Source organism: Taurulus bubalis (assembly GCF_910589615.1).
Source record: "Taurulus bubalis genome assembly, chromosome: 12".
In the NCBI taxonomy this organism is placed as follows: domain Eukaryota; kingdom Metazoa; phylum Chordata; class Actinopteri; order Perciformes; family Cottidae; genus Taurulus; species Taurulus bubalis.
Genome location: NC_136600.1, coordinates 24,147,214 through 24,171,282, shown reverse-complemented (window position 1 = coordinate 24,171,282; position 24,069 = coordinate 24,147,214). Strand labels below are relative to the sequence as shown.

The 24,069-nt window shown below is 41.4% G+C and overlaps 1 protein-coding gene across 2 annotated transcripts in view; it reads right to left on the bottom strand.

Moving 5' to 3' along the window:
- Nucleotides 1-368: 368 nt before the first annotated feature.
- Nucleotides 369-24,069, bottom strand: part of adcy2a (adenylate cyclase 2a) — a gene marked incomplete at its 3' end in the record, with an annotated part of 47,838 nt that continues 24,137 nt past the window's right edge. Inside the window, exons 5-25 of one of the 2 annotated variants that reach the window (XM_079226888.1) lie at nt 21,700-21,848; nt 21,371-21,482; nt 20,989-21,116; nt 20,074-20,232; nt 19,793-19,925; nt 19,536-19,712; nt 19,395-19,438; nt 19,122-19,202; nt 18,348-18,417; nt 18,007-18,104; nt 17,763-17,847; nt 15,031-15,168; nt 13,870-13,989; nt 13,578-13,762; nt 9,214-9,298; nt 7,048-7,206; nt 5,919-6,065; nt 5,451-5,561; nt 5,219-5,333; nt 2,212-2,336; nt 369-521 (exon numbers count right to left, since the gene is read on the bottom strand). In XM_079226888.1, the coding sequence (XP_079083014.1) occupies nt 369-521; nt 2,212-2,336; nt 5,219-5,333; nt 5,451-5,561; nt 5,919-6,065; nt 7,048-7,206; nt 9,214-9,298; nt 13,578-13,762; nt 13,870-13,989; nt 15,031-15,168; nt 17,763-17,847; nt 18,007-18,104; nt 18,348-18,417; nt 19,122-19,202; nt 19,395-19,438; nt 19,536-19,712; nt 19,793-19,925; nt 20,074-20,232; nt 20,989-21,116; nt 21,371-21,482; nt 21,700-21,848 (2,574 nt within the window). Of the gene's footprint in view, nt 522-2,211; nt 2,337-5,218; nt 5,334-5,450; nt 5,562-5,918; nt 6,066-7,047; nt 7,207-9,213; nt 9,299-13,577; nt 13,763-13,869; nt 13,990-15,018; nt 15,169-17,762; nt 17,848-18,006; nt 18,105-18,347; nt 18,418-19,121; nt 19,203-19,394; nt 19,439-19,535; nt 19,713-19,792; nt 19,926-20,073; nt 20,233-20,988; nt 21,117-21,370; nt 21,483-21,699; nt 21,849-24,069 lie in introns of both variants that reach the window. The other variant, XM_079226889.1, reaches the window with a different exon arrangement.

Sequence of the window (24,069 nt, the reverse complement as noted above, 5' to 3'; positions counted from 1 at the left end):
ATTGTTTGACCTCCACAATACACTGTATCCTGGAAAGTGAAGTACAGATTCTGTTTTTGACGTACTAGGCTGAAAAAGGCAAAGTGACTGACTTTCTGGATCCAACATTCAAATATATTTCAGAGGTTATTGCCTTCTTGCTGTACATGCTACACGTAGTTACATAAAGCAAGTAAGTACCTAAATGTATTCTACAGCTGTAGCATGGCTAGCTTGCAATGCAACATTAAAATCAGATGTTCATCCTCCTCGCTCTGTCGATCGGATTCCTTTGTGTGTCCCGCTCTGCTGTGAGAAGAATGTATCTCCATCTGTAGTAAGCGTCTGTTCTTCTTGCCTGCGTACATGTAGCATGTTCTGAAGCAGTCCTACGGCATTACATTCCCTTGGGACAGTGAGCGGGTCATCTCTGCGTGCACAAAGTAGGTCTTGAGCTCTCCTTTGCCCTTGACGTTGATGATGCCTCGGCACGAGCACATGTAGCCCAGCGTCAGAAGGATGCGGCTCGTCTCCTCCGTCACCTGCAGGGAGAAGCAGATTGGTAACGTCCATTTTGCGCATCTTCAACATCTGAATTAAATTCCTGCAGCCCAAAAATACTCAGCTCTTTAAAGGAATGCATGCGCAGAAGCTGATAGAAACATCTGATGACCGTTACCTCATCAGTAGCAAACCTCTATTGTATGCTAGCGGACAAAAGCCGGATGTAAAGTCTCGTCAAAACCCTAAACTTGAAATTAATTTCATACAATCTTGTAAAAATGCATGTGTTAAGTAGAGCGACACTCATAAATCCCTCTACATTTCTTATTGTTGCTTCTGCACATTAAATATTAACAGGCACTGCATTCTCACTGAGGATTATAAGCGATCGCGGGCATTAATCATCATAGCTAATGCATCAAATTAAATGTAACGTGACCATAAAATATAACACAGCAGTGAAACACTATTAACACAGAGGCTTGGAAATATCTATGTGCTAACTTCGACTCACTCGCAATGTCTTAAATATCAACAGGCAATCTTGGAATGGAATTGAAAGCACTACAGTTGTGCTGCAGCAGATGTTTCTAGCAAATGTGAGCCGGCTTTCAGATGTAACAGCCCTCCGAGGACTGAATGATTCCCACAGCCACATGTCACGCAGGTGAAAAACCATTACATCTTATCAGGGCCCAAACAGGGGGGAAATGTAAGATTTGAAGATGTCACATGATGTTGAGATGTCCTCGCTACCAGAAATAGCACAAGGAGAGGGAATAAGAGTTTTATCTTTTAAACATCTGCACTGACCTTTACAATGTATTTATATGAAAATGGAGCGCTGCTTCTGCTTTGAAAGAAACTTGACTTCAAACACAAAGTGATGTTTGACAGTTACACACTTCTAAAATGAGTTTGTTCTTGAATGCGTCTCAGAAAATGGTAAACGCTGGAGTTACTCTGTATTTCTTATTTTCAACAATTCCAATAAAAATGTAAAAACGGTGTTAGAGCAGGGCAGTTGCTAGTATTAGGTGGACTGTATGTGTCTCGGCCCCAAGTGCATGTATTCCTCCTGAAGATGTAAATCACACCTATTATTAACTTGCATTATTGTTGTGAACTATTTTCAGCCGGACGGTGTATGTGGGATTGAGTTGACTCCGCCAACCAGTGATGTTGCAGTTCATATCTGTCTAAAATGTCATCGCTTCATCATTTTATTATTAGACATGTGTGTGAAATTGTCATAGTTACCATATGCATTCTTGAGTTATGGCCCAAAATGTGTTTTGAAGATCAACGGGAACTTTGACCACCAAATTCTAATCAATTCGTCCTTGAGACCAGTTTAAAGTTTGTGCCAAATTTGGAGAAATTCACTCTTGTTCTTGTACAAGTCCTAGTGATCTGGAACTTTGACCACAAAAAATCTGTTCATCCCTGAGGCCAGGCAAAGATTTGAAGACATTTGCCCAAGGCGCTCCTGAGATATCACAAAAAAATGGAACGGACACATTTGAGCCAAATTTCAAGAAGTTCCTCCAGCCGTTCATATCGCATTCACCAGAATGGACCGGACAGACAACCCAAAATCATAATGCGGAACCACAGACTGTATATGTCATGACGACACCCATTGGTTTGTGGACTGCGGTTTTCATGAGATGTATGACAATAAAAACAATTGAGAATATCACCTTGACATATGCATTAATTAATTACCTGTATTTTCCCCAGGACTCCAGTGCTGTCCATTCTGCTGGCTACATTCACTGCGTTCCCCCAGATATCATACTGTGGTTTCTGGGCTCCGATGACTCCAGCTATTACTGGACCGTGGTTAATACCTGACAAAGGAAACCAAGCAATCAGTGAACATTCCAGATGTATCTGTAACATATTTAGTCAGTTACATTTTCAGATTACAGGACGTAATTACATTTAAATGGAATTACAGTTAATGACATTGTATATCTTTCCAATACATGTTTTACGTGTTGAGATCATAATTTTTTTAAGAAGGAAACAATTATTTAGTTTCCAGTTCTGATGTAATACAAGCGCATTGTTAAAATCAGTTGTTTGATCTCACTGATTAATCAGAGTGCAGCCAGAGTGCAGCTCAAAAAGGCCTTCCGAAAAACAAAGCTTTTCACAAGATTTCATCAGAACATGCGATGACGTGGAAGCTAAATGCAGCCTAATCCCCAGCTGTCCCAGCACCTCTGCTCAGCAGGCTCTGGAGCTTTTCACAGCACTCAGACGACACCGCGCTGCTCTTCACTCTGGCTTCCGAGTCAACCTTTCAAATTGCTGGAAATTGCACAATTGCACAATCTGCACAAGTGCGCAGGCACCCGGCCAGTGGTTAGGTCCAGTTCTGGTGGGAGGGGGGGGGGGGCTGATCTCTGATGCGTTTAAGGCTTGCCTGGAAGCAGCGGGGATATACAGTCACACACACGCACACTGCTGAGTTAATGGAGCAATCCATGCTGCGAAATCCACAGACGGGTTGAAGGTATTGAACTCAAACTCTTGGCGCACGCAGGGAGCTGGGACCTGCCCGCAATGCTTTCCTCTTCAATACTCTCTCTCTCACTCTGCTGTTGTGTTGTCACGACTATACCCATGTCTCGCTGCAAAGAGTTTCATATTCTTGTTATATAGACATCTGCTTATGGCTCCGTGTTTGTCAAGATAATTAAATGACCCCCTTAAGCATACTGGTGCTCTAAAAATAGAGAGAAATGGATGCATAAAGCCTAAAAGCTTATCATTTAAAGTAAACACAAAAAAACTCAATGATTACTTTCAATTAAAGAACGAGCCAGAAGGGCTGCTGTTGGGTTCTCCTATCTCATCTGCATGTTGATGTCTAACAGACAACAGCAAACTTTATTTCGAGCGCTTCATATTTCCAGACTCATCGGACAGAAAAACAGTCGGCACAAATGCAACCGAGGGCTGAACGCTATTAAAATGCCTGCAGCTACTTGAATTTATACCAGGCGTGCAGTTAATAATTAAAATGATTGCAGAGTGTCAGGATCCCTCGTCTTCCTGCTGATGCCTCATGCTTGTTATGGCAATGGTGGGGTTTTTATGTTGCAAATGGGCTACAACTGAATTTTGTTGTTGCATAATGACAATAAATGATCCTTGAATGTCTTATTACATGTATCCTCAGTTTTTCCATCTGTCAGCTTATAAAACCTGTTGGTGGTGCAAACCATCACACACAGGCTTTTAGGCATTGTTGGTCTCTGAGGTCAGGAACATTGGCAGGTAAAGTGATGGTGAATTCATAGTTGCAGCCACTTTTGGAAAATGTAACAGAACGGCAGGTGAAATGCAGTTTGTGGGTAAGTACTAAGAGGTTTTTAGTAGCTTAGAGATGTGTGACTCACTCTCACTGCACTTTGGTTGCTATTGTGTGTAACTCACCAACTCTAAGTGTAATGTCATTTAAGGACTGCGCCCTCCACCTCCATCAAATGGAGCCAATGGCATCGGCATGCCAGCATCCAGCTTTTCTCCACAGCCCTCGCAGCAGCAAGTTCCTCCCATCATTTACTACATTCTCCAGTCTTCCCTATAAACCCATTCTTGCCCAGTGGGCTACCATCAACATCACACTGTAAATCCCCAACTTCTTCCCTTCATTGACCACCTCAACTCTTCCCTACGCATCATTCCCTGAGGGCAAACATTTATTTCCCACCGGCTATCAAAACATCACTTGAGGACTCTTATCTCACCAGATGGTTCACACCCTGAACTCAGTCTTCTTGCCAACTGGAATGGGATCACCTTCTTCTCAGACGATCAACCCAAAGGTTTGGGGGGTTTCTAAGGAAGATGGTTTGCCCCCAGTAGCTCGCAAGTGACTGCATAGTCGCTTTCACTTCACCCAAGGAAATGTACCCCATAGTAGCCACGTCAAGCCAATCCTTTTAACGCTAGTACACACCAATACATTCTCCAAGTTAAGGGGCCACTCCAAAGTCACTGCTTCTTGTTGCTGATTCCAGGAGTTCTGAAGTTCACCCTCTTGCATTAATCCATTCGACACGTGTTGGTCCATATAAACTGTTATCTGGTAGCCCGAGCCGGGCCTCCAGCCATCTTTAGATCTCAAAGATCTTCTATGCATAGAGCCTGCATAAAATCCAAGGTGCTTTCCTTTTACTGTTAACTCGCTGTCGGAATCCAATTGCTCACGTTGCTTGAACTTTAGAAGCCACATTATCACTCTCCTTTTTTTAGGGTTTCCTCACATGTTCCCAATACCCCGCCTCATCCCATCACTGTGACCAACACCGTCCTCTTTCCACTTCCAGAGCCTGGAAAGATGGCTTCTCGCTTCTGGTTCCATCAGCAGTTCCACCACGTTCTCTCCTTGCCTGGGACTTCGCCTGCCCTTTACTGTGTTCACTCATTCAGGATTGTAGCCACTACCTCTGCTTCCTTTAATTGCATCCCAGAACACTCAATACAATCATGAGTCGCTGGTACTCCACAGAGTTCAGTATCTCCACTACATCCGCTTAATCTAGTCTCATGTAACTAGTGTTTTCCCACAGCTTCCCCACAACACATTTGGCAAAGTACTAGCTACAATGCAGTTCAAGCCTTGCATATTAATGATGTGTTCTTTTAATAAGTCGTAAAGTTTCATTTTGAGGGTGCGGTCCTTGCTACTGAAATGTTGCTTTCATGTGAAACTCACCGACTCTGAGTTTGAAGTCATTAAAGGAGTGTTTGTTGATAACATCCAGCTTCCCCACCAAGGCGAATGCAAACTCCACCATGGTCCCTATGTGCATGTACTGCCGGTCATGCTCCTGGGAAACAGAGGAAACACAACCAGGTACACCTTCAATTCTAGTTGGGGAAAAAAAGTTGTGAAAGGTGACAACACAAATGATTGTGCATGCTTTTAATGTGTGTGGTGAGCCTACCTGTGATGTGTACTCAGGTCCAGGAGATGCATTGAGCCCAGTAGCAGCCATGTAAGTGCTGCCAATAGTCTTGATCTTCTCCACACCGCTGAATTTCGGTTTTGACAGCAGCTACGCACACAAATACGAACACAATCAACAGAACCACTTTGAAAAATGGGAGATAGTTTATGGTGAAAGTGATGGTTCATGTTTCCATTTTAAAAGATATGCATGTGTATCAATGTGCATGTTATATATTGCAGTGCATGGATTTTCAATAAGCATTACTGTCGGTGAAATCCTCTCCAAAAAGAATTGACCAATTCCGGAGGTTGTAAATTGCACATCATACACACAGTTCATAGTCCAATCACATACACTTAGAAAATCAATGGAACCTAGTGGAAAGGGTATCCTGCTTTGTTTCCAGCGTCCGTGGTGCACGTGCCGGATGTTGTGAAGGTTACAAGTGTGAGGGTCATTTACCTCGTCAAAATCGGCAATGATTTCGTTGAGGAGCCTGAGGCACTCTAATCCTTCTTTGTTGACGTCAGATTCGGTGTAGAACTCTTTAAAGTCTGGGATGGAGGCGAACATGACACACACCAGGTCATAGGACTGGTGATACAGATCCTGCACGACCAAACACAGATATTAGTTTGGACAGCTGCAAAACAATGACATCAAATTGATAAGCCACAGACTTCTTAGCAAAGATGGAAAACAGGTGACAGGATTCTGATATATTGAATGAATACGTGACAGTATTCTTAAATAAAAACATCAGAGGGACCAGAGAGGCAGACACAAGACGGACAAATGAGTATGCAAATCACCCAAATAACAGCTCATGATTCCTGTTCAAGTGCCGGGCATTTGCTGACTCGTCATTCTAATTTATTTGCAGCAGAGGCATCCTTACTATTTAAACTCCCGTGACCTCCAGGATAACGCGTCCTCTAAACTTCCTCAGATGTAAAATTTAATTCCCACAGTTCACATTGATAAGCACTCGGGGGATATAACAGGATTCAGAATGATGAATGACACGGTCTCACTGGCCAGTCAGCAAATTCACTTCAATGCTTTGTCATTGTTATCGGAAATTAATCATCCTTATACTACATGATGAGCTCCAGTTCCATTTAAAAAGTTGTAATATTTAAGTAAGTAGCACATGAATTAATTCATCAATTCTCTAATGCACAGTCTGGTTTTGGATGCTCCCAAATTTGAATTATACATGTTTGTGTCTGTTTGTGTCTGTCTGTCTCTGTGTCTCTCACACACACACACACGCACACACACACACAAAGAGAAAATGCATTTCTTGTAGGTTTTTGAGTGGATTAAAAATCAACATAAATAGCAGCAACGAAATCAAGTATGTACATATTTCAGATATATTGGAAAATATGGAATGCAATATAGATTATATTTGAGTTAAGCTGCTTTGAAATGCAGTGAATGAACGTAATCTTGGCATACAGCCACTGGTACTGCAAGTCCTCTGAAACCACAATACATACTTTATGTACTGCATCCATTTGTCAAAACACAATTTGCAGAAACCTTCACAACTTCAAATGGAAGGTTTTCTTCCATTTCTGCCCACCTCGTTCTTCCAGTTCCGTGCCAGGAAATGTTCTGCAACGTGCGCAGGCAGGACGTTCTCCAGCAAAACCCGGTTGAGGTTCTCCATGGTTTCGATCTCCTCGCACTCCTTCTTGAACTTGTTCTTCCACAGAAAGTCTAACCTACAGTAATATTCATTCTGTTACAAGAGGACACAGAGGTGAAGAGACTGAAGGTCCAGCTTGGTTCCATCAAGTCACAGAGAAAAATACAAACCGCTACAAAAATAACAATTCCGCCAAAGACAGAAAAGAACGGAATACAAATTTGACAGTTGCACACAAATAAAACTTATACAACTTCTGTCAAGATAAACAGCAAGACAGTGATTTATGCATCACAAATGGAAAGATGCAACAACATGATTATTTTACCAGAACTAAAGGAACAAGACAATGCACGGCAAGATGGAGTCAAATGATTGCGGAGAAGAATTACTTTCTCGAGTGGGAATTTTGCAGGAACAATTTCTTAAGTGACATTTCATTTCCTTTCATACTGGGCGAAGCACTTATTCCTGAGCAGTACACAAGTTCTTCTGATTTCATAAAAAGGATGCATCAACCGAGGACAAACATTTTCTGAAGATGATCTGATGGAAAAATGAACAAGCAGAGAAAGTAATATGATTGGATTTTAGAAATGCAATAACTTGTTACAGTCGCAAAGAACAAAAAAAGGGTGGGTGGAGGGTGGAGGGTGGGCAGAGTGTATATGTATCAGAGCAAAACTTTTGAGGCTGAGAAGATATTAATAAATGGCATCTGTTACTTTTGCTGTACAGTCTTTTCATTGAGCTCGGGACGGAGTACTTTGTCTTTGACAAATACCTTTACCATCAGCTCAAACTCAATATGTCTATGTGTGGCTTCATCAAAATACAGTAGCACCATCCTCACATGTTCCTCATTACGTGAGAAAGAAGCCTTGAGCATTTCCAGAAAAAGAAAGTTCCCAATGGAAATCCAAAGTGTGTCAACAGTTGTGGAACGTAACCAATTTAAATCGCACTAAATAATGCATGTAGAACATGCGCTCAGTGTACTACGAGGCCAAATAAGTGGCCATTTTATGCTTTTTTTCTAGGTGTAGTATCAGTTTAGCAGTGGCGCCGGATGCATGTAGTAAAAAGTGGTGCGTTTGCTTTGCCTGTGTATCCACTCATGTCGTCATTATGCTCTTTGTGGACACAATTCAGTCCCCACGGGGAAAGAAAAAGTGTAGCAGCCATGTTGTTTTGTTCCCAGCACACTGTATAAAGCCCAGGGGATGAGCTGCTTTCCATTTAGTGATAAGCTCCGACAGAAAACAGAAATATTACTCTGCACATGTCTTCTCTCACTGACTCACAGAGTGCTGTCAGTGACACAACCATACAAATGTAGTTCACGTGCACACTTGCATGTGCACGCAGTCACACACTCCATGTACTGCGTGGCCTACATGTACTGTGTTATGTAATGTATGTCACTACTAGCTCAGAGTAAGACAGGAAACGTTCTGCGTGATCAAAATGTAAAAGGTCTGACAATGGGTTGGTAACTTCAGACTTGTTGTCAATCATTGGCCAATAGTGTCTGAAGGTGGACTAGACCAACTGGTGTCACGATGCCGCTCTTCCACAGTGTGGCACAGCAGCCAGAAAGCTTTATCCGCTCTATTTATCCTATTTCTTCCCCAAGCTCAGAGGTTATAGAAGGCACACACAGTATGAAGAGAGCTATGAACGGTGGCATCGGAAATCCAATTTCCTCTGCATTCACAGGAATGGGGGTGCAATCCCCAGCTGCGCTGCTTCATGAGAAGCTGGACAGGACATCACAACTCAATTGTGTCCACTGGTAGGAGACCACTAGAGGGTTGGAGAGATCACGGGATCGTGGAATTCCTCAACGCGAAGCATGAGACGGGTGCGTAAAAGATGTAGAATGTGCTTCTACACTTTCACAGGCCAACCGACTAAGTTAGTGGCAACAAAGACTATGGCACACTTATTTAAATTGTTCGAAAATGGGAGAAAACTAAAAGAAAACGCGTACAGAAATAAATACAAAGAGTGAAATGGTGACGTTTCAGAGCCGTCAAGGGGGAAAATGTGCAGACGTCAGATGATTACATCATTCAAACTATTACAGTGTGGACTTACCTGTCTGGCAAGTACAAGCAGAGTGATGAAGAAGATAAAGAGGGAGATAGAGCCCATAGTCTTGAGGTCTTTGAGAACTCCTGGTCTTGAAGGGCAGAGAAAGAAGAAAGATGTGTTTGTGTTTGGAGGGAGAGAGAGAGAGAGACGGCACGAAGAAAACGATAAAAGTGGTGGTAAAAAAAAACAGAGATGAGAGTAATACCATTTAATTAAAAAATTCAAATCACAAGCTGTCGTCCATGCCGTGTGGTCACATGATTGGTTAGCAGACCATTTTATTCCACGCCATCACTCGGTTAAGACTGTCACTTCTGCTTTGCTGTGACAAGAGCTTGTTTACTGTCTGCATTCCAGCGGCTGAGCTTCACTCACAAGGAACGCTTTTCAACAGGCACTAAACATGAGATGCTCCCCATCTGCAAAGATGAGGCACTGTGAATACACATCAAGCTCTTGTGCTTCCACCAGCATAAACCAAAAGATAGGACACCTGTCCAGGGCGGAATGAGGCAACCAACCAAGATACAGTGATGTATTGTCCTGTGTGTGCAAACATACCAATCTGTCTGCAGCTCATGCTCAAACACACTCCCTAATCATACAATTTGACAGCAGTTAAATAAATGAGCACTGCTCTTATTCAAATCCATAATGAAACTGATTATTCTTAGCGAAGTCTGAGTTAAAGCTCTGAATGTGTGATAACACTCCAACAGGACTGTTGCATCCTAATTTCTGCAAAGCACATTTTGCATATTAATGTTAACTGACTCTCATCTAGGGCAGACAACTGAGGACACAGCCTGCAAGTTCTGCTCTTACCTGGTTCATTATCGAATCAATTCTTTACACAGAATTGAGGGCAAAGACTGAAACAGTTTCACCTGAAGATAAATCGGAGATGGAAAGCACAGAAACAGGAAGCATCGTTTATTAACTTTCTGATGAGTTTTACAACCACAGAAATGCACTTTCCCATTTTGTATAGCTGTTGACCAAAGAGTGGCCTCAGTACGTATTATGTTTCTTTCTGCTGCTGTTATGTTACAAAGGTACGACTGTATGCTCGGCTTGACAAATTTGGCATCGAAATATAGCTACTTCATACCGTAATGTCTTGTCATATAATCAAATAGAGTCTTGACATTGCACATTGAACATTCATCATCACACATTACATATCTGTGTATGTCAAAAATACCAAATAAAAATAAGAAGTTATTCATTTAATTGCATATCATTTTGTTAGAGACTGCTACTGCCATCTTGAAGGACAAGTGGCATGGCACTGTTTTTAATTTTGGGTTCTCTTATAACAGTTATGTAATCGGAATCACTCACAAGAGTGCGTTCTCTGCCACTGTGACCAAAACTGTGAGGAATATATTGCCATTATGCTGTTTCAATAGCTTTGGACGGGAAAGTCAATCACCAAAATGACTAAGAACTGTATTTCCTCTGCTGGCAACCACAAAATGTCCCTTAAATTGATGATGCCATGTGATGATGCAGTTTTGAAAATTTTGTTTTGGATATTACATTCAAAATACTTTAATTCGCAAGTAGGGCTTTAGAAAATTAATTATAAGAAATGATCTTAATGTTCTAGCAAGTGTGTGTTGTTGTCAGACTGTCTGAAGACTTTATTCCATTATTCACAGTCTATGGAGCAAGTGTAGTTCAGTCTCTCTTGGCTGAGTGCACAAAAACAATGAGCCGCGCAAAAAAACTAAATCTATTTCCTTTAGAACATAAATATAATACAACAAAAATGAAAGTAACCAAACGATAATTTGGTACACACCATTTTACTTACCATTAAATTGCTTTTCTGAAGATTCTCCAGCAGCCCACCCCTCCATAATATATCAGTGTCAAATCAACAGACTGAACAACAAACCACATTCGGCACGTGGGCATCGGTCACTATATGTAATGTGCGACATATCCATGGACAAGACTTCTCCATTACAATGTCTAAAAGAAACTGGTTTCATTCCTTATTACCTCATTATGCTGTTCATCCTTATTAAGCAGCTGCTTTCATGAGTTGTTTGTAACAGAGCAGGCTGAGAATGAGGATGTGGTGTGGACTAGAACATGGAGATACACTGAGAGGGAGAACAGCTGAACTAGTGTGGGTGAAGAACAGTGGCATGAGGGGAACGTAGCCACTGGAACTAATGACTAAAAACTGCTGTTGGTCCATGCAGCAATCTTAATCCTAGATCAGAGTTGTCCTTGAATATCGGCCATTTAATACGTTTCAGTTGCTCGTTAAGTCTACGCAGACTGACTTTTCTATTTTTCAGACTCATGGGTTTCCTACATATTTCTTGGGTGTTCACCAAGCTGTCAGAATCTAGAGGCTATTACACAGACTTGGTGTAATATATGCAAAATTAGCATCCTCTAACCGTGTGGAGTTCCGACTTCGGTGAACTTTGATCAACGAAGTCACAGCCTCAACCGACCGTGTGACTGCGCCAGGGACTAGTAATAAAGGACACAAACTCGTGCTGCAGCCCACACGTCATCGTTAGCAGGGATTTTGAAGTGTAAGGACCCCGACCAGAGTAACACAGCAATGTTGCCACGCTTTAGTGTCCTGCGGCTGAGCTGCGAATCAGCGATTTAGCGTGCAGAAGTTTTGTTTGGTTGCTAGTTCAACAAGCTACGGTGCAGGACAAGACGCGTTCATGCTAAGTTAAATAAGATAGTTCTCATAACGCTGATGAATGTTTACGGTGTTCATTGGTTATTTGATGATATGTAAAGGCGGTGTAATGCCGTGGTTGACAGCTGCTCTTTGAGAAGATTCTATGGTTCATACAGTCACTGACCGTGTCGCTAGCTAGCTTAGCGACATTCCCACTGATCCGCTGTCGGACCGCCATGTGCATTCATATAAACACGCAGATGGCGAATCTTGAGTATGTGTCATAGAACATGCAGTCAGTTTGATCACAGCTGTATTTATAGAATTATGATCATTAGTTGCTGTGTCTTTTTGGCTTAACAGCTACCGTCGTGCTAACACCAGTTAAGTTCAGCGGCTAGGTGACTCTCAAATGAACAATATAGCCCAGCTGGCGATTGGCTCGGACAGGTGTATGTTTAAAATGATTCATCAAGGAGTACTGTGGTTTCTCTATAGCCTCAATAACTTCTTACTAACGATGCAATACATCTGCAGTCGATTTCTAGAAATAGTCATATCCTATTGTTAAATCTGAAACACAATGGAGACTGTAACTAACGTGGACTTGCATTTGTATTTCCATTATTTCAGCAACACAAACGCTATTATCATTCAGTGCAGACTCTGACATGACATTGACATTGCATTGTCCTTATGGAAAACAACAACAACAAGCTGTAGGCTAAACACTGACTTGATACGTGATTGGACCACAATGCAGTTCAGCTTAGTTGCCTTCATGCAATCAGTAATTGTTTTCTTTTTGGTGTATTCAGTCTAATCAGATGATACTAGATATTTAATTTAAATGTCACGCATTCTGTCATACTAACAGTAAATTCAGATTGTAGTCAGATTGGTTGCGTCCTCCCTAATCAAATGCATAAGAGCAAAAAGTAAGATGCTGTGGTGTAACTAGATAGCGTTGCATTTATGTTGTTAATGTTGCTAATCTTTATCTCCTTTCAGGTTTGCTCACATCCAGAACCTCAACATAAACCTGTAATTTAAATTAGCTGCACTGTACTTTTTTATATATACTTTACTATTCAGTCTGTATATTAATATTCTACTGTTTTACTGCTTATTTATATCTATTTATATTACTTGTTTCTATTTTATTATTCTTTATTCACTTGTGAGCAATGCTGATGTAATCCTGTAATTTCCCCACTGAGGGACTAATAAAGGATTATCTTATTTTATCTTATCTTATGTAGCATAGCACCTACAATACATTGACCACTGTCCATCAGCACTCAGGAAAAAGCTTGAATACAAAACATAAAAGCACCCGCAACTGTCCAGCATTAAGATCCACCAAGCGATCGATGGGTTGCTGATATATCCTGCATGCTCGTGAAGAAGAACTGGAAATACGGAGACGCCAGTTTAAATGGTTCAGGCACCCCCTAGGTGCCTCCACTTAGAGCTATTATTGACTTGACTAACTGGAAAACCTTGAGGTAGATCTTCTTTCTCTCGTTTTTCTTCATATCATGGTTTCCCACTTACTCCGAATCCCACAGGTTTAATATCAGATGGCCATTGTCTCACCATAACATAACTGTTTCTCTTCTCAGCCTACCTCAACGCCCTCTATTCATTCACCCTGACTCTCAACGCTCTCTTGAACCGTATCTGTTTCTCACCGTGCACTTACCTGTCCAGACTTTCAGTCTTGTAGAGAAATCTGCTATATTCATCCAGCAGAGAGGCATGTGTTTGTAGAATGATGACATTGTAGACCACAACAGCTGTCAACATGATAATCATCTTCAGCTCGTAGTTTATCCTCAGGAACACAGAGCAAGATATGAGGCCCAGAATGCAACTGTAAATTAAATACTAGACGGACGGAAAAAGGGACAGAAAGTCAGATTGATATAACTGGAAAAAAACATCAACCAAGGATGAAAACAAATGTGCAGATGATTATTAAAATCTTTACTTACGGGGAGGTAGAAATTGTTTTTGCCCGAAAAGGCAATTAGTTGTCCATTAGGGTGAAACTTTGTTTCATTGGATGAATTGTATACAGGAGCAGGAGGCAGCCCATTTTGTTCTAAAAAAAACTAGAAGAAAGAACACATGGTCAACAGAAATAAAGAGGTTGTCATCTCTTTGGTCTGTGCTGAAAACATTTTTTGTGTTCAAATTCACCACAAAGAAAAAAGAACGCACACGATTCACATGCACATTACAAACACACTCTTCTGTCTGCTTGTTTTGCACGTCAGGCTGGTAAAATACAAACTCTTCTGAATTGTACTTGCAGGAGGAAAATAGAGTCTTGTTAGATAAGAGGTCAGCCATTCAATAATGTCCTTTAAAGTGAGCCTGCAGGATAGGATGAGGATCGGCTGCTACACTGAGCAAGTTAATTTGGCTCATCTGCCCTTAGCGACTGACCCGCGTCAGGCGCAAAACAAGATTTAATCTCTGGAATCGATTTGTGTGAAGGTCTCAACCATGGGTCCTGACACCTGGCTTCATCACGCAACTTCCCCCAAAAGCCTCAGGCTACTATTTCACCTTTAACCGAGCCTTTTTATTTTTTCTTCTACAGAACTTTGCCTCAATCAGATACAAGTGATGGAGTAAAAAAATTGTTATGTATGATATTCTCTTATACACTGCATGCAAATGGTGTAGGCACCATTATGCAGGGAAACCATAATTATTTGAAGAAAGCCAAACAAAAATATATGTTTTTATGTCGTTGATTATGCGGCAAAACAGCCAGCCGTAATAGAGAAAAGAAATGAAAAGCATCCAGATAAACAAAAAATTTAAATGCTAGTGTTTCCACAGCCCCCAACCATGATGTCTGAGACATATTTACTGCTGCGATACAGCATTATTTTGTGTAGTTGCAAGAAAGATTTGAGCTATTTCTACATTAAGTCAGCAGTATTGATAAGTAAGTTTGTTTAATGAATATGATTGTGCAAAAAATCTAAACATCCCTGGTTCCCATCTTGTGTGACAAGGTGTTGCATTAACTTCTCATTACACCGCAGTTACTAATCGTCTCAAGGGTTGTGCTACTTCGATGCTGAAGCCTAATTGGTGTTACTCCTCCCTTACTGCAGCGCCTGCATATAAAAGCTTACCATGTTGAAGACGGCCATTACGAGTATTAGAGCTGTGGTTGTCATGGTGAGAGTGATGCGGGGCCATGGCTTGTTGGCAATAATGACTGATGACCTCAGCAGCCACATCCAAGAACTGGAGGCGCTTTTACTGCAGTGCTGCAGGGACACGGACACATAGCAGCACACAATACATGAGTCGAAAGAACAACAGAGGACTCGGGAGCTGAGATATTAAGGTTCAGGGATACTTTCATACGCACAAAAGAAGCAACAAGGAACACAAGCACGGATTAACTAATTCAAATATGTGTAGAGTATGAGCACACGTGCGCAATAACAAATCAATTATTCGGGAAAAAATAAATAAACAATGCAAGTTGACTCACTGGAGCACCTATTACTGATGAACTGCTACTTGCCTCAGCGGCGCCAATGAACGAGATCAAGAGCCATCCAATTATATAAAGAGGGGTCCTATCAGCTTAATGGTGCATATACTGCAATACATTTCAAACTACATGCAATAACTGCGCTACAAAATGACCACTGCAAGTGATTCCATCATATATATATAAAATGATGTAAGCAGCAAACCTTTTTTTAAACTTGCATTAGAAGCAAAGCAAAGCTTGAAGGGGGTTGTTAACTAGCGTCTGTCTCCTGCTTCACTAATTAAATCATTAGAACTGAGGGCAGCGTTTGTACGTGTCCCAGAGACACACTGTGCACGCCTGCATTTCATTTTAACCCAGCAACACCACCTGACACACACACACACACACACACTAGATAGCATTAGGATTGTAATATGTTTACATGCTGTTTATTACGGAGTTATCATTGACGCAACAATGAAATCTTCCCATGCTTCTGCAAATGGTTACAGTCAATTACTTTTCCTCTTTGCAGCGCTGCCTTCAGCTGAATGTGTTTCATTGCAAGACAATCACAGTGAAAGTACAAATCATTTGCATGGTCATCTCAGAGCAATATCTGAGCGTCACTGGGGCTCAGTTAATGTGACATTTGAATAGCTCAGGAATGTGATTTGCGATGCAATAAAGTAAGGATGGCAGACTGTTATGCACCACCAGGATTACTAGAAATGTAGAGCCAGTGGGGTTTGAACAACAAGGCATTTGCATGAAATTTGACCCTCTAGTCCAGCAGATCAAATAATAATTACTTTATTAATAAAACACTTACAATGGTTGATTTAAGTTGAAGATCTCAAGTTACAGTCACAGAATCAGCTATTCAGTGAATCAAATAGGCATGTTTACCTTTGTAAGGTACCTATCGTCATTAATAATAATACTACTTTGATTTTATATAGCGCTTTTCTGAATACTCAAAGACGCAGTAACAAGGTTTCTGCTAGACATGCTATGTAGGTCACCTTACTTTGTGATTGAGAATGGAAAAACTAAATGCAGCACATTCACAGTGAAGCATGCCGGTGTTGTTTTACTGACTGACGGGTCACACCGTCGGGATGCTATCCAAAATTATATGAGAGGAATACATGTATGAATAGATATTTAGATTTGTCCTACTATTTTCAGCCTATAATTATCAAATTTAGCAGAACCACATGATTGATTTTGAAGTTACAGTCCTCATTCATGACTTTTTATTAAAAAAAAACTCTAAATATGAGTCCCGGACTTTTCAAATGATAGCTGAAATATTTACATGAATATAATATAGCATTTTAAGGAATAAGAAGGAATAATTGCATTGTTAATCCCCTCTTGCAACATGAGACAGGGACACAAGAACAGGATGTGCTCTTGAAACTGAAACACTCGGCTGCAACTGTGCCAAGGAAAACACATGCATATTGATTATAGAGTGTAATGTTCCTGTTCACAAAGGATCCAGGAACTTACATGCTGGTTCTGGTTTATTACACTGTGATGGTTCTCTGTATTTTCCCCTCATAGTAGACAATGAAATGACATGAACCAAAGCAAAAAGACTCAGCAATTCTAAATAAAGTCAACAAAAGACAGCAGGAGGCTCCTCAACATTCACTATTGAGGGTTGCATTTTAGTTTTTGAGCCTCGGGTTCACATCCAGAGGGGAAGAGTTCAGAGCAAAGCAGAAGATGCTCACTTGCAAAGACTAGGCCTGCGGATTGTGACATTGTATTGCACCTTTAAATGTTATACAACTCATTTATTTTTGTATCTTTCCTCCTTCTGCTGTTCTTTCATATATTTCTACTAGACAGTGAACATTTCAGAAGGGAGCTGAAGTGGCGTTTGAAGCCAGAAACTATCTTCCAGTGGCGATATTTATTCTGTTTCAAAAGATGTAAAGGCACTGCTCACGATTCCATTGTTAGAAGTGTTTTAGCAGGACTTAACCCCCATTAAATATATCATAAGACAAACTAAAATGAAGTCAGCCTTTTCTGAATGATTTACAATGCAAACAACTATGCTGTAAAACCCCAGAGGCACAACATCCATTGAGTCTGAAGCATGAACCAAAGCAGTGGCGTGCACAGGTCCTGTTCGTGCACAGGGTCGGGATTCATTTTTGCCCAAAGGTAAAACTGAGGGGTACTTAGGCCAACAATCATGCCACTTAATGGACTGTTAAGGTGACCAGAGAGGCGCTTGGACCACTCAGGAGCCTCTAGAGAGCAGGCTTTTAAAGTTAAAGACAGGTTTTAATAAAAAAAGAACCTTTAGAGGGCACGACTAAAACAATTGTGTTGGCAGTCAATGGATTTACTTACCAGGAAGTGTCCAATAAAACATATGAGGAGGATCAAGGAAAGGATAAAAAAAGCCGTTCCAAAGGATATCCCCAAGATGGTTGTCCTAAAAATGAATAAAAATACAATATCAATGTCATCACGTTCAGCAAGTTCAGTTCACTGCTCAGAAACATAAGCAAAGTGCACATGCACAATAATACATATGCTGTTATCCATAACATTACAGCAACAGTTGTAATACTTTGAAATCGAGCACACGTACTTTGGAAGGACGAGAATCTGCACAATAAAAATGCAGAAAAAGATCAAACAGGCGCAGGTGACGTAGTATTTGAAGGCCGGCAAGGTTGTTGCTCTGTACTGAAAGGATAACAAAAAAAAAGGTCAAGTTTCCACAAAAGGCCTTCAAACTAATATCCAAGCTACTTCAAAAGCAACTCAGCCGTGCACTCAGACATCAGCCGTCTTCCTGTGCTTTACAAGATTGCAGGGTAAGCTAAGTGAAGGCAAAGGAACAAACAGTAACGATGTGCTCGGTAATTCTCTTTGAAACAACTACTCAGATACAGAGGGCTGTGTGGGGCCAATGAACTTGTACTGTACCTCCTTCTCCAAGGACTTGTTGTGAAAGAATAACGATATTCTTTGAATGTCTTCGGATTTGAGCCACTGTCTGTAAGTATAAAGGTATAGTTATCAGAATCAGAACCATTTATTGCCAAGTAAGTTTACACATACAAGGCATTTAATAAACATTTAACGATAAGCATAAAACAGAAGTGCAATAAAAGGGAGCATGAATATTTACAATTGGGTGTACTGACCAGATATATATATATATATATATATATATATATATATATATATATATATATATATATATATATACACACTTTATTCATCCCCAGGGGAACATTTGTTTGAAGCAGCAGCAAGTTACAGAGTAAACATACAAAGATTAAGTATGACCATAGACCAGATAAAAAGGAGAAGACGGGCACTGTTAAAAGTAATGAAGATGTGTGTGTACAAAAAATAATGAAGATTAAAGTTTAGATATGTGTTCAGCATATTGAACCGTGACATGAGGCAGGTATTCAATATAAGAAACAGTGCATGCCATCAGTTGCTTTAATGTGCCATGTTTTACCAGTTCCAGTTTTAAAATACATTTTGCATGTACTGTATTTTATGGAAGTCCATTAGCGCCACTGGAAAAAATAAATCTATAAATCTAAATTATGAGATACTATGTCTAAATTATGAGTTAAATCTGACTTACAGGATCTGATTTTTTTTCATCACAGTGCGGAAAATGGGCTTCCATAGTATTTGTTTGCACAATTATATCAAAATAACTTTTTGTTTTTTTCTTACTTTTGCGAATTTATCCCATCAAAGGTCCTGATCATTCTCTCGTTCAGTTCCTCCTCAAAGCGTTTCTTCTGAGACTTTGTTCTTTAATAGGCAACAAGCAGAAAAGGAGACAGCATATCTTTTAAGTTCACATAATGTTCGTCACACACATCAAAGCCTCGAGCAAGACGTCTCGTCTTATTAAAGATCTTGTCGTCTGTCTCTGCACTGTTTTGGGATGAGGATAATCCTGCCAAAGAAAATTGTGCCGGAGCTGTAAAATGAGCAGCTTGCCTTTCTGATCTCCTCTGGAAGTGATACTGCCCCATCGGCACATCCTAGACGCACAACAAGCGGAGAGAGGTGGGTTACAAGCTGTAGGTGAACTTTCCCATCAACTATATCGCAACACGTGTAAAAAAAAGAAAGACATACAGCTGTGTTGATCTTCCCATTCTCATTGGTCATGCTGTCCCTGTGGTGCAGGTTGGCAAACGGCTTGACGGCTCCCCAGGACTCGAGGTAGCGCGTCATCCTGACGGAGGCCCTCATCTTCGCTCCGTCGGCGGTGTGTCTGGAGCGGTAGTGATGCTGCGGGCTCCGGCGGTCCACCTGGACACAACGTGGAAACGGTGTCCTTATGTTGCATTTCAACGTTCATGTCCCTGGATGTGACGGATGCTGTACAGTACCTTTGGGTTGATGACCAGATGAGTGATGACGCCATGCTCCTTCAGGTAGGGGTCTCTTTCTTGCCCATCCCCGTCTTCCACCTTATAGGCGCCATTCAGGTGCTCCAGTGTCACGGAGGTGATGTGGACCCGCCTGGCAAAGAACAGCTATATCAATAAATGGCTTTCTGGGTATTCTTCTGGTATCTTTCAGCAAGGTTTGACCGTATCCAACCAGACCAAACTGATGCGACGTAAGCTAATGCTAACAAGAGCCTTTGTCTAACTTCCAGTTCACTCACCCAGGTACACCTCCTGCTTCCATGTGATTGGCCAGCGTGACGTCATGTGACCAAACATCATATTGCCATTTCTGAAGTCCAATCACTCCACACAGGACATTCCCAGAATGCACTCCGACGCGCATGTTGATATCGACCCCAGTGGCATCTCGCACTTTCCTATCATGCACAAAAAAGCAAGTCTTATGAATGTGGAGCAACAGAAAATCCTCTCTCTCTCACTCACACACACACACACACACACACACACACACACACACACACACACACACACACACCTTGTTAGAAAAGAGAAGGAATGCCTCTTTCTGACCTTAATGGTGCTGATTGTTTTTATCTCAATTAAACTTTTATACTTGAGGTCTCTCTCCCCTTTGTCTCAGTCTGATGGTTACAGGAAACGGGATCTCACACACACACACACACACACACAGTAGCTAAATTGGCAATCAAGAACAAGTCTAATGCTGACGGTGAGCAAGTGCTTATCACTATTACCGGCAGGTGTTCAATACATGTAAACACTGCGTTTAAAGACATATCTGGAAATCTTGAACAGTCTTTGAAATGCAAGTAGTAAAAAGTAGTACCTAAAATTTCCAGAAGTGTAATGAGACTCTTGAGAGTCTTCAGGTCTTGGCTGAGTTAACAGACACAAGAATCAGCATGAGGCGGGGGTGGGGAGGGGTTTGTACTGTATTTTATTTCTGCATTCAGTTTTCATGTGGGAGTATGATGCATGCTCTGCATCTTCTCCATCATTGATTTATAACGGTCTACCCACCATCAGTACTGCAGAGTTGAGGGATGTTTGTTTGATGCACTAATATATTTGAAGTTCTGGATGTGCTTCCTGTAAGTAAGCGTTGTGTGAGCGTCTTTCTCCAGCAGCGCTGTTACGTAACCGGCACTTACTTGATGGCCTCACACATGTCCAGACCCATTTTCACACTGTTCTTTGCGTGGTTCGGCAGAGACTCCGGCAGGCCGGACACACAGTAGTAACAGTCGCCGAGGATCTTGATCCGCATACATTCATTTTCCTGCATGTAAAGAGGTGGATCACAGCTCAGACACACAGGGTCAAATAAAGGTCCCATTGACAGTTGTATTATTGAATCATAATAATAAACTGATTGTATTACGCTTCATTAAACAGATATCATTCTCTGTGTTTTCTATGATCAGTTTGTTTGGCCTGACGTGTGAAAGATTTATCGTTTCGCCCCAAATTTAAGAAGCAAAAGTATCACTTTGGTAGGAAGTGTTCATAAGTGACAAATAATGAAATGTTTACCTTGGCAATTTGATCAAATTTGCCAAACAGCTCATTCAGCATGTGCACCAGCTCTCCAGGTGAGCAGTCACTGGCCAGCCGTGTGAAGCCCACAATATCAGCATACAGTATACTAGAGATGGGGAAATCAATATACTATTATGTAATGCTTTAATGTCTTCCAGGAAAAGTCATTACTTTGAAAACCATGGATACACATTTGGCCTGCTCTCTATGTAAATATGTACTCTCATAATTATACACACACAGTGTGTCACATGTGTGTCTCACAGAGAACACTACAGTACTGCTTGGTCATATAGGTGGTGTTTCAAATAATGAATACATGCCTGACGTTAGTGTGTCTCTGGACATAGAGGTTGTGAAAATTGTTTGTGTTCTCAATCTGGCCGAAGTTTGGGCCCTTCAGTCTCTGGATGATCTCGGCTTTCATCACACGGGCGATGTGAGCGGGCAGCAGAGACAGCAAGAGACGCTCCTGGAGGCAGTGACACAAGAAGAAGAGGAGGAAGATGACGAAGAGGAGGAGGAGGAGGAGGAGGAAGAAGAAGAAGAAGAAGAAGAAGGGGAAGGGGAAGGGGAGGAAGAAGAGGAAGAGAAGGAGAAGAGGAAGAGGAGGAGGAGGAAGAAGAAGAAGAGGAGGAAGAAGAGGAGGAGGAGAAGAAGAAGAGGAAGAGGAGGAAGATGACGAAGAGGAGGAGGAGGAAGAAGAAGAAGAAGAAGGGGAAGGGGAAGGGGAGGGGGAGGAGGAGGAAGAAGAGGAAGAGGAGGAGGAGGAGGAATAAGAAGAAGAAGAAGAGGAGGAAGAAGAAGAGGAGGAGGAGAAGAGGAAGAGGAGGAGGAAGAGGAAGAAGAGGAAGAAGAAGAAGAAGAGGAAGAAGAGGAGGAAGAGGAAGAAGAGGAGGAGGAAGAAGAAGAAGAGGAAGAAGAAGAAGAGGAAGAAGGAGGAAGAGGAGGAAGAATAAGGATAAAGAAGGAAGAAGAAGAAGAAGATGGAAGAAGAAGAAGAAGAAGGATAAAGAAGGAAGAAGAAGAAGATGAATAAAGAAGGAAGAAGAAGAGGAAGAAGCAGAGGAAGAAGAAGAGGAAGAAGGAGGAAGAAGAAGGATAAAGAAGGAAGAAGAAGGAAGAAGGAGGAAGAAGAAGAAGAAAGAAGAAGAAGAAGAAGAAGAAGAAGAAGAAGAAGAAGAAGAAGAAGAAGAAGAAGAAGAAGAAGAAGAAGAAGGAGGAGGAGGAGGAGGAAGATGGAAGAAGAATATTAGATTTAAAAACAATCAACATCTGCAATATATTACATGGTTTCATATAAGAAAGAGCAAAGTGAAAGTTAATTTGTTTAACCTTCAGATCATTTTCATCGTCAATCACTTATTTTGTCAGAGGCATGACCCAAACTGAACTATATACAAACACAAACAACACAGTTTTGACTTTAGGAACACAAATATTGTATATTTATGTAATTAATTAAAGTATAATCACCATGGACCTTGACAAAAAAAAGACTTAACTTTCAGCAAATTGAAATTTAATTGATTTCAACCCTAATTAAAAACTGAAGGATTCACCTTTGATGACAGGAGACAACAAGCTGTCACCATCTTCCAGCGAGACTCCATGAAAGCTTCAAGGGGGAACATTAATTGGGCACTACATTGTGTCAGGTTGACTACCTATAACTCACATTAATTATCCATGTTTTTAAGGCAATGCTATTTTACTAAAAGCCACCTGAAGACAAACTTAACCGCAATTCACCTCACAACTTTTCATGTATTTCGTGGAAGCTTAATTATGCGTCTCTGAGGTGACTGGAGGTATTACTCTCAGCTAAGCAAATAAAACTCCTCTTCGGTGGAGCGGTTCAACACTGTAGAAAACTCTAGAAAAATTAAACCAATGCCACCTCCAACTTTAACAAGAGTTCATCTCCCTCCTGAGGCGTTGAGGGCTCCACGTGAACCGCAGTTGTGTGGCTGCTAACAAATTTCTGCCTGGGCTCTTGGTTTGTGATGAGTCACATCGTCCCCCTTGGACCACTCGCACTGAAAATGCACTGCGCTGTACCGCAGGGCACTTTGGATAAAAGCATGCAGACGGCCCGAGAGAAGCGTCTCTGCCCAGTTGCCACCATCTGTCGCAGCAGCAGCAGCAGCAGCTCTCCGGGGCTTCTGTGGAGAAGCTCCACCCGAGGCCTTTTCAGCTTCGCTTATGGAGCTGGATTCATCCCAGGGACGAGCAGCTCCACCCCAAGCCTGGGCATGCACACCAACAGCTGGATTCAGCCTCATCTGACTGTACCCAACAGCTATAGTGAGAAGCAAGCTTCATCCCAGGCTCACGTACAGTAGCAGTGAGATTTAATCAACACCTTGGAAGCCGTGCTGCCGAACACCTCGCTTCATCTGGAGTACTGCACTAACCTGCTCCGACTTTACTCACAACATGTGCAGAAAAGCATGGAGGCAGACACACAATACATACATACATGAATAGATTAAAGTATTCAAACTTAAACGCTAAATTTCAAAGGGGTGCAAAAATGGCATAGCGAACTAATATCTTTTTAAAAAGGAATCCACCAGATTCATGTGGAAAGACAGATTGAAAGAGACAACTACCAAGTGTTTCTCAAACAGGAGGTGGAACCCATTTTTTGGTAAATTATTTTCATGGGTTTTGTGAAAATCTTATCTCCA